Source organism: Amblyomma mixtum, chromosome 10 (assembly GCF_055824585.1).
Source record: "Amblyomma mixtum isolate Tamu chromosome 10, ASM5582458v1, whole genome shotgun sequence".
NCBI lineage: Eukaryota > Metazoa > Arthropoda > Arachnida > Ixodida > Ixodidae > Amblyomma > Amblyomma mixtum.
In genome coordinates this window covers 103,603,967-103,618,427 of record NC_143021.1, presented here as the reverse complement: position 1 = coordinate 103,618,427, position 14,461 = coordinate 103,603,967, and the positions used below count along the sequence as shown (strand labels likewise).

General features: G+C 44.2%; 1 protein-coding gene across 1 annotated transcript in view; it reads left to right on the top strand.

Moving 5' to 3' along the window:
• LOC149326582 (uncharacterized) overlaps positions 1-14,461 on the top strand; it is an 83,016-nt gene that overhangs the window by 24,778 nt on the left and 43,777 nt on the right. Inside the window, exon 4 of the mRNA XM_089564621.1 lies at positions 771-814. Coding sequence (XP_089420747.1) covers positions 771-814 — 44 coding nt within the window. The remainder of the gene's footprint in view (positions 1-770; positions 815-14,461) is intronic.

Genomic DNA, 14,461 nt, shown 5'->3' with positions numbered 1-14,461 from the left:
CGACGGACAAAGCCATTTAGCAACCGCGGCGGATTTTTGAGGCGCGTATGCATTTGACTTTTGCGCGCCTCGCTTTTTCTGGAATCCTTGTGTGGATATGGAAATACACAAAGGAAACGGAGCGGAAAATGGAGTCGCGTCTAAGCACACGCGCGGGCTTCCACCTGCCTGTGCCAGGTGCGCCGCCTAGATGACAAAAGCTGCTGAGGCGGAGAAGACGTAGGACATGTAGATGTCGGAACGGGCGCAGGCTTCCGGCTGTCATCCAGCGTAGAACTTTTTTTCGTGAATTCTCGCTTGAAATGTCACGTGATTGATGACGTACTTTTTTTTACGGAACGACACAATCTTTGGGAAATTTCCCCATTATTGTGCCACGGTAAATAGACCTCCTCAGCCCGCTAGGGACACTGACGAGAGTTCTTTGAACATTTGTATATGGAGTCCTAATTGTACCACCTAAGTTTACCACTATATATACAACGAACTTCACTGGTCAGCATCGGATATTGGCAATCTAAGTATGACATCATCGGAAAAAGAATAATCAGTTTGTTTGTAATCCAAAGAAGTCATACACAGTGTTGTGAAAACTACAGACATGTAAAACGAATGCGAGCAAAAGTACGAGTGAACTTTAATCAGCAACAATAAAATCAGCAGCGACAGAACGCGTTAACGCAACCAAAGTGTTCATTTAGGATATCGTAAGAGTATTTTATTGCTTTATATTCACACCGGTGAACCTTTGGCATTTCCTTTGTTTTCAGGCGAAGAATGATTCGTGCGAGAGGATCCACTGAACGCAAGTACGGTACGACTATGTTCGATCCTCTAGGCATGACACAAACTAAGTGCGAGGAAAATAATCTAAGTTGAAACACTGGGCGCTTTAGTAAACGGCAAATTTTCTCCAGAAACACTTCTTGCCTGAATAGTTCAAAATACGAACTAGCCCCAACCCAAAACACGAAGAGCATAACATATCACTGAATGAAACACCCAAAGAACAGGCTTGGCTATTAGCACTTCGAGGAAGCAGCCTTCGGGCCATCGAAGAGACAATCAAATGCAATAATAGCTAGTATGCCTCAAGTAAAATCTTCTGTCTTGGCTGCTCCTATTTACACATCCTTCTATGCATTTACTTGAACACTTACACTACATAGTAGCGGCAACGCTCCAGATAATATTTGTAACTTCGGCCAAAATATCATCAAAAACCATGCATCGACTGTTTAAAAACATATTTTGAAAGATCCGTTCATTCCTCTTTAAAAAATACAAAAGATATGAACAAAGAGTGGGCAGAAAAACACGTCCAGCTGTGTTGGACAAAAAATATTGAATATTTGAAGTAAGGTTACAGTACACCGTCTAACGGGGGACTTCAGTGTGAAGGTAGGCAACTGGGCACAGGCGACTAGGGCACAGGCTCCAAGAATAGCAAAGGAGAGATATTAGTAGAGTTCACAGAGAGAAATACTTTACTGACCGTGACCTTCTTTCGTAAACGTAAGAACAGGAAGTGGATATCGAAGAGCCCAAACGGTGAGGCAAAAAATGAAAGAGCCTTCATACTGTGCTCTCACCGTGTAGGATATGGACGTCGTTGGAAAGGTGCCTGTTGTTACTTCAGAATTAAGCTTATACTTGAGAAGGAAACGAAAGAAATTATTGAATCTGAAGCCCTTTGAAGGGTTAGCTGTAAGAGAGAAAGTATAGGAATTCAGGATATCGCTGCAAAAGAGATATTCAGCTCTGGGGAAGGAGACCTTGTTGAAAGAAGGAACGGTAGTCAGACAGCTATCATTACGGAATGTGCAGTAGAAGTAGGCGGTAGGATGGTTTGGCAGGATGCCGTCAAGGTATCTCAGGGGAGAAAAAATCTTATTAAGAACGCCAAAGCATGAAAGCCTCTAACTTTACGGACAGAATCAAACTGGCAGAGCTACCAAATTCAATACATAAGCGCAAGTTAGCCGACATAAGGAAGTTTAACATGAAGAAAATGAAACAAACTCTAAAGAACGCAGGTAGCCTAATAACAGTGAAGCGAAAACTAGGCATAGGTGAAAGCCAGATGTATGCGCTAGGAGATAAAGAGCGCAATGTCATTACCAGTATGTATAAGACAGTTGAAAACACCGAAGAGTTCTACACAAATCTGCACGGTAGGCAGTGTACTCAGAGCGTTACTGAGAGGGGCAGTAGTGCAGAGCAATGGGACATCCCGCCACTACCGAAACAGGAACTAAAGACAGCCTTAGGAGGAATGAAAAGGGGGAAAGCAGCTGGTTAGGATCATGTAGGAGCAGATCTCTTGAAGCGAGATTGTGCTTTAAAAACTAGCCACCCTGTATATGCAATGCCTTATACCCTCCAGCATGCCGCAAGCTTGGAAGAACGCTAACGTTATCTTCATTCAGAACAAAAGAAATGCGAAGGACATGAAAATTTACAGGCCGATCAGCTTACTGTCTGTTGCCTACAAGCTATTTACTAAGGCAGTCGCAAATAGAAACAGAACAACCTTAGACTTCAATCGACCATATGACCAGGCAGGCTTCATAATGGATAGTCGACAATAGACCATATCCACTCTGTCATTCAGGTGATAGAGAAATGGAGAAATGCAAACAATATAACCAGCCCGTATACGTAGCGTTCATGGATTACGGGAAAGTATTTGACTCAGTGGAGACCTCAGCAGTCATGCAGGCATTGCGGCATGAGGCTGTAGAGGAGTTTCTGAAAATACTGGAAGATATCTATGAGTTAACAGCTATCACAGTCATTAATAGTCAGGAATAAAATTGCAATAAGGAAGGGTGTCAGGAAGGGCGATAGGATCTCGACAATGATATTCACCGCCTGTTTACTGGAGGTGTTCAGAGGCCTGGATTGGAAACAGTTGGGCATAAGAATTAATGAAGAATACCTAAGTAATTTGAGATTCACTCATGCCATTTCCGTTGTAAGTCACTTAGGAATGAGCTGCGAAGCATGATCAATGAGTTAGACAGGCAGAGCAGAACGCTAGGTATTAAAATTAACGTCGAGAAAACCAAAGTAATGTTCAACAGCCTCGCAATGCCACAGCAGTTCACAATTGGTAGCGAGGAGCAGGAAGTGGCCGCTCTTGCAGATCATGACGCGTAACTAACTACGTAAAGGAATAAGAAAAGAGATGAGCGCATATGGCAGGTTCTCTCAGATCATGATTGGCAGTTTACCCTCAAACGTAAAGTTCACAACAGCTGTACCTTACCGATACTCACCTGTGGGGCAGAAACTTGAAGTCTAAGCGAAAAGGTTCCGCTTATGTTAAGGGCAACACAGTGAGCTATGAAAATAAAAATAAGTGTAACGTTAAGAGGCCGGAAGCGGGCAGAGTGGGTGAGGGAACAAATGCTGGTTAGTGACAACCTAGTCGAAATGAAGAGGAAGAAGTGTGCTTCGGCAGGGCATGTAATGCGAAAGAACGATAATGCGCAAGCAGGTCCTTGAGGGTAACGAAGTGGATTCCAAGAGAAGGCAAGCGTAGTAGGGGGGCGGCAGAAAGTTAGGTGGGCGGACGAGATTAAGAAGTTTGCAGCGATACAGTGGCCGCAACTGGCAAAGGACAGGGTTAATTGGAGAGACATGGGAGAGGGCTTTGCCCTGCATTTGGCGTAGTCAGGATAGTGATGATGATGATAATGTATTTCCTGTTATAGAAATCTTCAAGGTAATGACTTTTTCTTTCGATGCGTTCCAAAATCTTTCTTTCGAAATTTTTCCATAGCGCCAATCAAGCAGTTAAGTGTGCCATAGAAAACGAATAGGGAACGTTTTTGAGGATAGCAAAACAGTATAGGCCTACCGACGCGATATCTGGGGATATATTGTTCGTTATAGTAAAATTGTAATTACAGGACGAAGTTGCGTTTTAAACTCTCTCCCAATAAAAAAAGTTCTTAATAATTGCTGGGTATGCAAGTGGCTTACACATTTTGGAACTTTAGGTTAAATTAGTTCACTTTCTGAATGACCGCAGTGCAAATGCATAGCGTTAATAGTACGTTAGTTCATGACTTTTTTCATAAAAATAGTTTTGCATTGGTCGAGAAATTGTAGAAAAGCTGATGATAGGTGCCGGTTGACGAGGAAGGCCGTTACAGTAAGATGCTGCTAGAAAAAATAAAGGGGGTTGAGAAGCTTGTGCGTTCTGGGAGTTTGTAAAGAAAATTTGAAGCCGAATAATGAGGTGTATATGTGTGCGTGTGTAGCCTTAAATAAAAGAATCCGTGTATAGCGACCAATATGCAAACCTGTGAAGCCGATAGAGGGTACAACTACTGGGACGAGAAGCAAGAACTTACGAGTTACTTTCTTCTTTAAGGGAACTCAGCTACGTTAAATGAGTATAAAGATTAAATGCACTTAGTTGCATGACATTGAAGCAATGGCAGTTATTATTGATCAAATCCTCAAGAGTTTCACAGATAAAGCATCTAAGCGTAGTTTCAACTTGTAAAAAATTTTGCAACAAGTAGCTTCACAGGATACGAAGAATTACATAAGTGGTGTTTTAGAAAACCTGGCAGTTTTTTAACCAAGGAAAAAAGTTAGTGATATGTTAGTGTGTGTTAGTGAGTGTGGGACCAGGCACGCTTTCGTCAAGGATACTCTACAATGGACCATATTTCCGCAACCAGTCAGGTGACAGAGAAATGCGCAGAATATAACCAGCCCCTGTAATAGCGTTCATTGATTCCGAGAAAGCATTCGACTCAGTAGTAACCTCAGAAGTCATGCAGGCATTGCGGAATCAGGGTGTAGAAGAGTGCGATGTGAAAATATTGGAAGATATTTATAACGATTGCACAACTACCATACTGCTCCATAAAGTCAGTAATAAAATTCCAATAAGAAAAGGTGTCAGGCAGGGAGACACGATCTCGCCTATGCTATTCACTGCCTGTTTACAGGAGGTATTTCGAAGCCTGAAATGGGAACAGTTGGGGATAAGAGTTAATGGAGAAAACCTAAGTAATTTGCGATTCGCTGATGACATTGCTAAGTCACTCAGGAAATGAACTGCAAAGAATGATCAATGAATTAGACAGGCAGAGCAGAACGGTGGGGCTAAAATTAACATGCAGAAAACCAAAGTAATGTTCAACAGCCTACCAAAGGAACTGCAGTTCGCAATTGGTAGCCACGTGCTGGAAGTAGTAAGAGAATATGTCTATTTTGGGGAGGTAGTGACAGCTGATCCAGATAATGAGAGGGAAATAACTAGAAGAATAAGAATGGGGTGGACCGCATATGGCAGGTTATCTCAGATCATGAATGGCAGTTTACCAATATCCCTCAAAAGAAAATTAAACAACAGGTGTATCTTACCGCTACTCACCTATGGGGCGGAAACGTTGAGGCTAACAAAGCGGTTTCAGCTTGAGTTAAGGACAACACAGCGAGCTATGGAAAGAAAAATGATAGGTGTAACGTTAAGAGATCAGAAGCGGGCGGAGTGGGTGAGAGAACAAACGCTCGTTAATGATATCCTAGCTGAAATCAAGACGAAGAAGTGGGCTAGGGCAGGGCATGTAATGCGAAGGCAAGATGACCGCTGGTCCTTAAGGGTAACGGAGTGGATTCCAAGAGAAGGCAAGCGTAGCAGGGGGCGGCAGAAAATTAGGTGGATGGATGAGATTACGAAATTTGCGGGAATATGGTGGCCGCTGCTGGCGAAGGACAGGGTTAATTGGAGAGACATGGCAGAGGCCTTTGTCCTGCAGTGGGCGTAGTCAGGCTGATGATGATGATGATGATATGTTAGCCCATTAAAAACTCATCTCACAAAGTGGTGCTCTGCTTTATAAATAGGTGAACCGATTCCGCATGAACATTTTCAGTTGTGTTTGAGTAGCTTAATACTGGCTCGAGCGCGTGAGTCAGGATTTGTTAAGATTTGGAGTCATCAACCACTGATGTCGGTAATATTGTGCATATCCCGGCACAATACTGTGTATGAAATTGTACAAGCTACAGTAGGATAAACGGCAAGCTCATCAGAATATGGGCGTATCAATAAACATGCATGGAATGGTAGATCGTAACAAAAAAGTGGGCTGTCATTTTTCTCTGGTTAAAACTACTAAAGGATTACGAAAACAACATCTGAGCGTAGCTATATAGTGTCGCGTGGGCCACATCGCCCACAGTGCCGCCGTTTCGCGTGCTCTTGCACGACCATACTGCGCATGCGCGAGGAGCGAGTGACGTAACTACGCACAGCTGGAATGGCGGCGGCCCCGGCACGCTAGGTGTGCGCCGCTACTGCGCATCGGAGAGAAGAGAGAGAGAGTCGATGGAGAGCGCGCGGCGGCGGCGCCGGCACTCTAGCTATGCGCCGCTACTGCACATGCGCAAGTGGCGAGCGCGGCGTCGGCATCTCTGAGTCACCCGCGCAGCGAGGGCGGCGGCTCACCAGCTGTGCGCCGTATGACGTCACTGCTCCTAGCGCATGCGCAGTTTGGGCTTTCCTCGGCTCCGCGAAATGGCTCGGCGACTAGTGTAGTGTTGCTTTCGCAACAAAAAAGAGGGCCCAGTTATTGGGAGCCTGATGTAAGCTGAGTGGATGATAGATTAGAGATTTGAATTAGTGATTGATTGACTGCCTGATTAGGAGCGATGAAGAAACTTTTACACATCTGGCAATATGAAGGCGTATGTTTAAGACAACTTTTTCAGGCTTAATCTGAGGATACAGCACATGTTTAGACGATGCAGTCAAAATCTTCAAGGCGGAGCGAAAGAAAAGCTTTCAACCAGGATTCGGATGAATCAGGAACTCGTGTTCTGAATGATGAAAGAAGTAATCCAAAAGAGCTAATACTGGGGCTAGTTGAAAATACATACTTGAAGGAATTGGTGAGCGCTAAAAAACACGGAAAAGGGACGAATACACAGGACGAAGCGCTTTCTAACAACTGTTTAATCTCAAAAGGAACATGTGTGTATATAGTCATGTTCCTTTTGAGATTAAACAGTTGTTAGAAAGCGCTTCGTCCTGTGTGTTCGTCCCTTTTCCGTGGTTTTTAGTGCTCACAAATTCCTTCAAGTAAGTAATCCAAATCAACAACGTTCATGTTTTTCTGTTGCAACTTTTGTGGCGGTACTTCTACGGCACGCCAATTTGTGAAATTGGTTGGTTCAATTTCAGGGCGGTCGTATGTGTTACCTATTTTAAAGATTAGCGCGATCTTCGTTCCTTTCAAAACGTGAAGCAGATAAATTGTAGGCAAGAACTGTGAAATTATGAAACAAAAATTGCCCGTTATTTTTGAGATTGCTCCGCGTAGTTATTTTCTGCTGGCCGCGGAAGAACGTTTGTTTTTTGAAGAATAGAAACAATGCCACAAACAGAAGAAGCGGTGGCTGGCATATACGGTGTTTTTATTAAAAAAAAACAAAAGCTAATGTAGGCATCAGCTACATTAGTCCTTGTCCAAGTTCGCGCTGCTATTCAGGAAAATGTCGTACCAACTCACCCAAGCTTCCGCTTTAACATGCCTCCCAGGAAAACATGAGCAAACGTGCTAGGTGTAGCTTGTTGGCAAAGTCAATATCAGCGATTATTTCTTCATCTCGCTAATTGTGCACTAACCGATAGGACAGCTCAGGACTCGTAGCTGAATTTTTTTTCTGGTCAGTCCACTTATTAAAGGCAATTTAGTGTACAATACAAAGCGCTTTGCGTCTGGGCTAGAGAAGACAACAGAAGACAAGTAAGCAGTCTGGGTGACATACCACTTCTTCTAATCACAGCTATCTAGTCTCTGTCCGTTGCGCGAAAAAGGGCCTTTTTCTTATTATTTATTTATTTTTTGCTTGTGGATGTGCGGAAGCATGCTCTAGCCGAATTTCAGGAAAAGCGACTTCGGAATGCAATATCGGTTGATTTACTGACTTCCTAAAGACTAGCAGTTCGGGTCCAGCAGCTTGGTTATGAAATGCTGTTTCAATAGAAGCGAGAAAACGTAGTTCATGCATTATTATTTCATAGAATCTGCCTTCAATAAAAGTATGTAGTTTGTTTATTTCAAGGCTCCTTTCGGTTTAATGGAGGCAAGCTGTGAATGAGATTTCAATGGATCATTTCTTATGGCTGGCGCGTGGTGCTTAATCATACAATTGTTCCCTATTACTATAACTAGCAAGTTAGTAGAGCCCTATGCGACCGTGGTTGAATAGCAGTTAGGTTAACGAAATTAAGGACTGAGCCGCCGAAAATCCTTGCATGAACGTTATTCACCGTTCATTATACTAAAACGGTGCCTCGCAAGGAGACATCACTATTCTAGAAATATATACATAGCAGCGTGGGGTAGAGGTTCAATGGTGACTCGGTGACTGCACCATGGCGCAGCCACCTAATCCATTTACCTTCGCGATGCAGCGGACCTTCCTTGAGTTCGCCAGTGTCACCACTTCGCGCACTTTTACGTGCGTTCTGAGATACCCCTGGAGCATATGGGTGCAGGAGTCTCGGTCAGAAAAGAGGCGCTCTCGACTCAGCTTGGCAAGCTCAACCAGAGACAAGCTACCAAATGACAAGCGGTTTGATCGTTTGGTGCCCAGCTTTTGCCGGTCATAAGCCAGGAATGGCTCAGAGCCAAAGTTTCACAAACAAAACAAACTTTATACAGCAAAGATAAGATACACAAGCTTTAACAATCACTTGTACGAGCCCACACCAAGTGATTAACAAACAATGCAAGTAGCGCTAAGTTACACTCCAGAGGTATTACAGTAAAAATGAATTATTGCACCTAAACTGCACCAACACAAGAGAGAGGCAAAGAAGCAAAACATAATTTATTCACCGGGCACTGCCACAGTGCGACGACCAGTGGTTCAGGACGCAGCTGTCCCGCAGTTTGGCGCACGCTGTCTCGTTGGTCTGTGACTGGGCGCGTGGTTTTGTGCCAGTAGTCAAGCGGGCGCGCTTCTCTGAAGCTTGAACCGCAGCTCGAGCTAATAGACAGCGGTCAACGCCCTTTATGAATAGGCGCAGTCCACGTCTTCTTGTTCTTCGCGCCAAGGCAGGCGCGCATACACACAGCATTAACTGTCTTATTTCCTTATCCTTCGGGGTCCGTGTGCGCGTCCCCATTGGTCAGGCGCGGAGACTGCTTCGAGATGCTTCGGGATCTTTCTTGTGTGGCGCCGCTTCTGGCTAGCGAGAGAAGAGGGAGAGGACCTCACCTAGCATTCTCAAGGCTACGCCTTCTCCGTCAGCAAACAGGAGAAACTACTCCGACATTATATCAAAATCGACGACATGCGCTGAAGTAATCTCTTGTAGCCGCTCTCGCAAGCGATGGTGGAGACGGCAGGAAAACACACAAGGCTGCGCGCTCTCCGAGGTTTCCTTCTCCCCTGTTTTAGCGACGCGCGCTGGCGAGATTGCTTTCGCGCGGCGCCGTATATTTTTTTTTCCAAAAGTTCTTTTAATTTTTGACAGTCAGCCTGCTGTTACTGACTTTGGCATACCTGTCAGAGGGGGCGACATCGGTGTAAGCACTGCCGTCCGCCGGAAACGGACTGGGCTTTTGCCACCTGCCGCTCGTTAGCTGCTCGTCCCCGCTGCATGTGCCGCCTTAGGAGCTATGCTCGCAGGATATCATCGCTACATCAATGGCCACATCATCAGCAACGTCATCTATAAAAAGGCTTCACCCACTGACACCAATCCGTGGGCTCGGTGGTAGCACTGCGGCGCAGCCATCTAATCCGTTTTCCTTTGCTATGCAGGACAGTAGAACATATGTCCCCTTCGCTAAAAAATCAAGTAAATACCTCGCGTTGCAGTTTGAGAGCCCACACTGCTTTGTTGTCATTGCCGTTCAGTGTGCTCATGTAAATGATTCCTTGCTCATGTCCCCGCCACGGTGGCTCAGTGGTTACGGCGCTCGGCTGCTGACCCGATAGACGCGGGTTCGATCCCGGCCGCGCCGGCTGAATTTCTTGAAGGCGAAATTCTAGAGGCCCGTGTGCTGTGCGATGTCAGTGCACGTTAAAGAACCCCAGGTGGTCGAAATTTCCGGAGCCCTTCACTACGGCGTCTCTCATAGCCTCAGTCGCTTTGGGACGTTAAACCCCAATAAACCAAACTAAACCAAACCTTGCTCATGTTATCGGGTGACGTTGGTACTAACCCTGGTCCTGAAAGCATTGCTGCTGTACTGGCTGAAGTACCGTAGCGAAGCGCTAGGCAAACCCATTTAATAACCGAAATGGGTTCCTTCACGCTACCCCTTACAAAACCGGCCCGCACATCTCCCCGATTGCACAATCACTTCAGTTTTAAACGCCTTTCGGGAAGGACCACTGCATTCAACTCATCAGCCCTGCCCCGTGCAATCATTTATTGGAATAGTCTTCCTGACAACATTGTTCACATCAGAGATGATGTTATTTTCAAAGAAACATTAAGTAGCATTTTGTTCTGAAGTGTGTTTTTCCTGAAGTGTGTTCTGTAGTGTGTTTTTCAATTTAGTGTTTCAATTTAGTTCTATTTTCTGGTTGGTTGTTTGTTACTTGTATAACGATGTTAAAATAACCATGTTCTACTTGCTTCTTTTTCCCACCCCAGTTATGTAACCCCCCTTACATAATGCTCCAGTCGCAGCCCGTGAGGTATTTGAATAAATAAATAAATAAATAAATAAATAAATACATAAATAAATAAATAAATACATGGCCTGGAAACCCAGTAAAGCACAACGGACAAAACGATAACAGACTTGAACAAGCGAATGTCTGAACTGAAGACGCATTACCAAACACTCCTTCACCTCAGAAACCACATTGATAGAGTGCAGAAAAACGCAGTGAACATGTCTGGAAAGATTCACGCGCTTTAAACAGGTGCTGAAAATAGATCACGCTGGAATAAGCTTATTTTCTATGGCATTCGTGACCCTACTAACCATGATACGTGGGCTGAGTCTGAGAAACTAAACAGTAATTTTTTCACAATAATCTTTAAATAGAAGCACAGCCTAACGATATAGGAAGAGCACATCATCTCGGTAAGCATTCACTTTACACAACTCGTCCCATAATCGTGAAATTCCGGTCTCATAAAACCAAAGACGCACTTTTATGAAAAGACCGCAGACTTAAAAATACGAACTACAGTATCGATGTGGACTTTTCCCGCCCCATTCGACACGCACAGAATCAATTACTTCCATTTGCCAAAACACATTCTCACCGCTACTCCTTGCGCTTCAAAACTCTTCAGATTGGCTCTAAACGCTATACATACGACACATCGTGCAATACCTTCAAAGGAATAGTATAGCGACTGCCCCGTCCGCAAGCATCAAAAAGCCGCTGACCTGCTTCGGCATGTCATGTTCTATCGCTTTCAACTATATCCACTAACATCCGCAGCTTCCTTCCAGAACGTAAGCTATTATCGTATATCGCCTCGTCGTGTCAGAGCAACATACTCATGCTAACAGAAACTTGGCTAAACAGTGACGTAATGGACGCTGAAATCACAACTAATCTACCTGATTTCGAAGTCTATCGAAATGATCACAAAGGCTAACGGGGGGAAGAGGGGAGGGGGGGGGGGGGGTGTTCGTATTGCATTTCGTCGGGGTATAGCATGTCCTGTTGTTGCATTCGTTATCCAATCATTATGGCTCATCTGTCGCGCTTCCCACGTAACAGTGCTACTTGGCGTTTGCTACACACCTCCTAAAACTAATCCAGATTTCTCCTGTCCTCTGCACAGTACTGTTCATGAACTTGTTTCCATCTATCCAAATGCCCACATTTTTCTTGTTGGTGATTTTAGCTACCCGGACATAAATTAGCAGATTGTAGCTAGTGCCACAATGACATGTAATGTAGAGCCAAAGCACTTCGTTGACATCTGCGTAAATTTTAATGTCAGTCAATTGGACCCTCAACCAACTCGTGTCTCAGGAGGATCAGCAAACATCCTCGGCCTAATACTAACCAACAGCCCTGAAAAGCTATTATTCATGAGTTACCTTCCTGAAATCAGCGATCACAAAGTCATACGAGCTCTATTCCCGTTTACCTCATCCCAAAAACATGTATACATACGAAAAAATATACGTTTCTCGAGAAGGGCAATTATAGTGCAATAAGTGAAGATCTTAACGCCTTTTATCCCGAATAGGAATGAGCATTCACACTCGCTCTATTCATGAAAACTGGTTGATCTTCAAGAGCAGAATAAATCATCTCACTAATTCCTTTGCCCCAAGTATTACTTTTAAAACTAACCTTAGTAAACCATGACTTATCCGACGCCTAAAGGCCTGCACGAATAGAAAACAAAAAGAAGCGCTTGTTTCGTGCGACCAAACTCAACGGCACGCATACCGCATGGCAAAATACTTCGAAGCCGAATAACAATACTTGATTTCTGTTCATTACACGAAATACTAATTTTATCACCGTGCCTTGTCCAACCTATTAACCAATAATCCCAAGCAATGCTGGCAAGTTTAATCCTCAACATCCTCCCGATAATACACTTACAAACGACACACATGAGGGGCTTACTGATTATGATTGTGCAACATTTAACAATGCATTCGCATCTGTCTTCACTATTGAAATTAACGCAGAAGCAGAGTTGTCATCGTTTAGCTTAGAAACCTTCATGCCAGCTATCACCTTTTTCGAAGAAGATATTTCATCTACAATCCATAATAAGAATCTTTCGTCGTCAGCTGCCACGGAAATGATTACTTCAGAACTCCAGAAAAATGTAGAATCAGTCTGTGCCGCATATTTGAATGTCATTTTTTCACAGTCGCTTTCCTGAGGAATCATTCCAGATGATTGGAAAACGCGAGAGGTCGTTCCAGTCCACGAATCACGTAACAGAAACTCACCGTTGAAATACCGGCCTATATCATTAACAAGCGTGCCCTGTAAAATCATGGAACTCGTCATCTACTCACAAATAATGAACTTCTCGGACTCAGATGAATTCTTTTTCATTCTTCAGAGCGCGGGTTTCGTAAGGGCCCCTATAGCGAAACCCTATTAGCGCACTTCCTTCACGACCTAAACATAAATTTTGATCCTAACTTCAGACCGACACTATCTTTCTAGATTATGCGAAAGCTTCTGCGAAGGTTCCTCACCGCCGTCTACTACTAAAAGTTGAACAGCTGAACTTCCCACCCAATATTCTTAAATTGAGTGAAGAATTCCTAATTGCTTTTACTCAGTCTGTCTTAGTGGCCACTTCTTAAATACCACAAGGGTCTGTCCTCGGTCCCCTTCTATTCTGATATATATTAATTACCTACCCGTGCATGTTTCCCGTGGAATTCGTACGTTCGCCGATGATTGCGTCATTTATCGCATCATTATTGTCATGACCAACAAGCTCTCAAGACAGATCTTAACAGCGTACTAACTTGGTGCGATGATTTGCTGATGTGCCCCATTCCTACCAAGTGTAAACTCATGTCCTTCACGCGTCTTCAGAATACCTATCGCTTCCATTATTTCATTTCTAGCCCACCGGTTGAGCTGGTACAGTCATGTAAGTATTCAGGAGTCACCCTGTCTTCCAATTCATCATGGTTTGGTTTGTGGGGGTGTAACGTCCCAAAGCTTCTCAGGCTATGAGGGACGCCGTAATGAAGGCCTCTGGAAATTTAGACCACCTGGGGTTATAACGTGTACTGACAACGCACAGTGCACGGGCCTCTAGAAGTTCGCCTCCATCGAAATTTGTACTTCGCAATCAGGATCGACTCCGCGCCTTTCTGGCCAGCAGCCGAGTGCTATAACCCCAGAGCGACACCAGCGGCTGCAATTTATCATGCGCGCTTATATCACTAACATCCTTTCAGCATCGAACAAAACACAAGGTTTTCTTGAGCGCCACCTCCGTCTTGCCGATCACATGTAAACTTTCTCGCGTATAAATCACTTGTAAGACCCAAATTGTAATATGCATCTGGCGTCTGCAACCAACATCAGGCGTACCTAATGACTGCTTTGGAAGTTGTTCAAAGTCGTGCCACCCGATTCATTCATTTCGCATATTCATACGACGTTAGTGCTTCTTCTGTCAAAGCCAAATCTGGACTTCCACCGCTGTCTTTGTTTTTCTATTCTCCTCTCAATCAAGCACCATATATCACACCCGTAGCGCGCATAGCTCAACGCACCAGTCATCCACTTCAAGTTGCGCGCTAGAAATCACATACTACTATGTTTTCTGCTTCTTTCTTCCTTCGAGGAGCTACAGACTGGAATGGCCTACCCTACGAGATCATCGTCATCGCTTCAACATCTTTTTTTTTTAAGATTGTGTAACTGATAGTGTTCAATGTTAAATAATCATCGCCGTTTGTTTTCTCATACTCCAGTGTATCCCCACCCCCTTGAATGG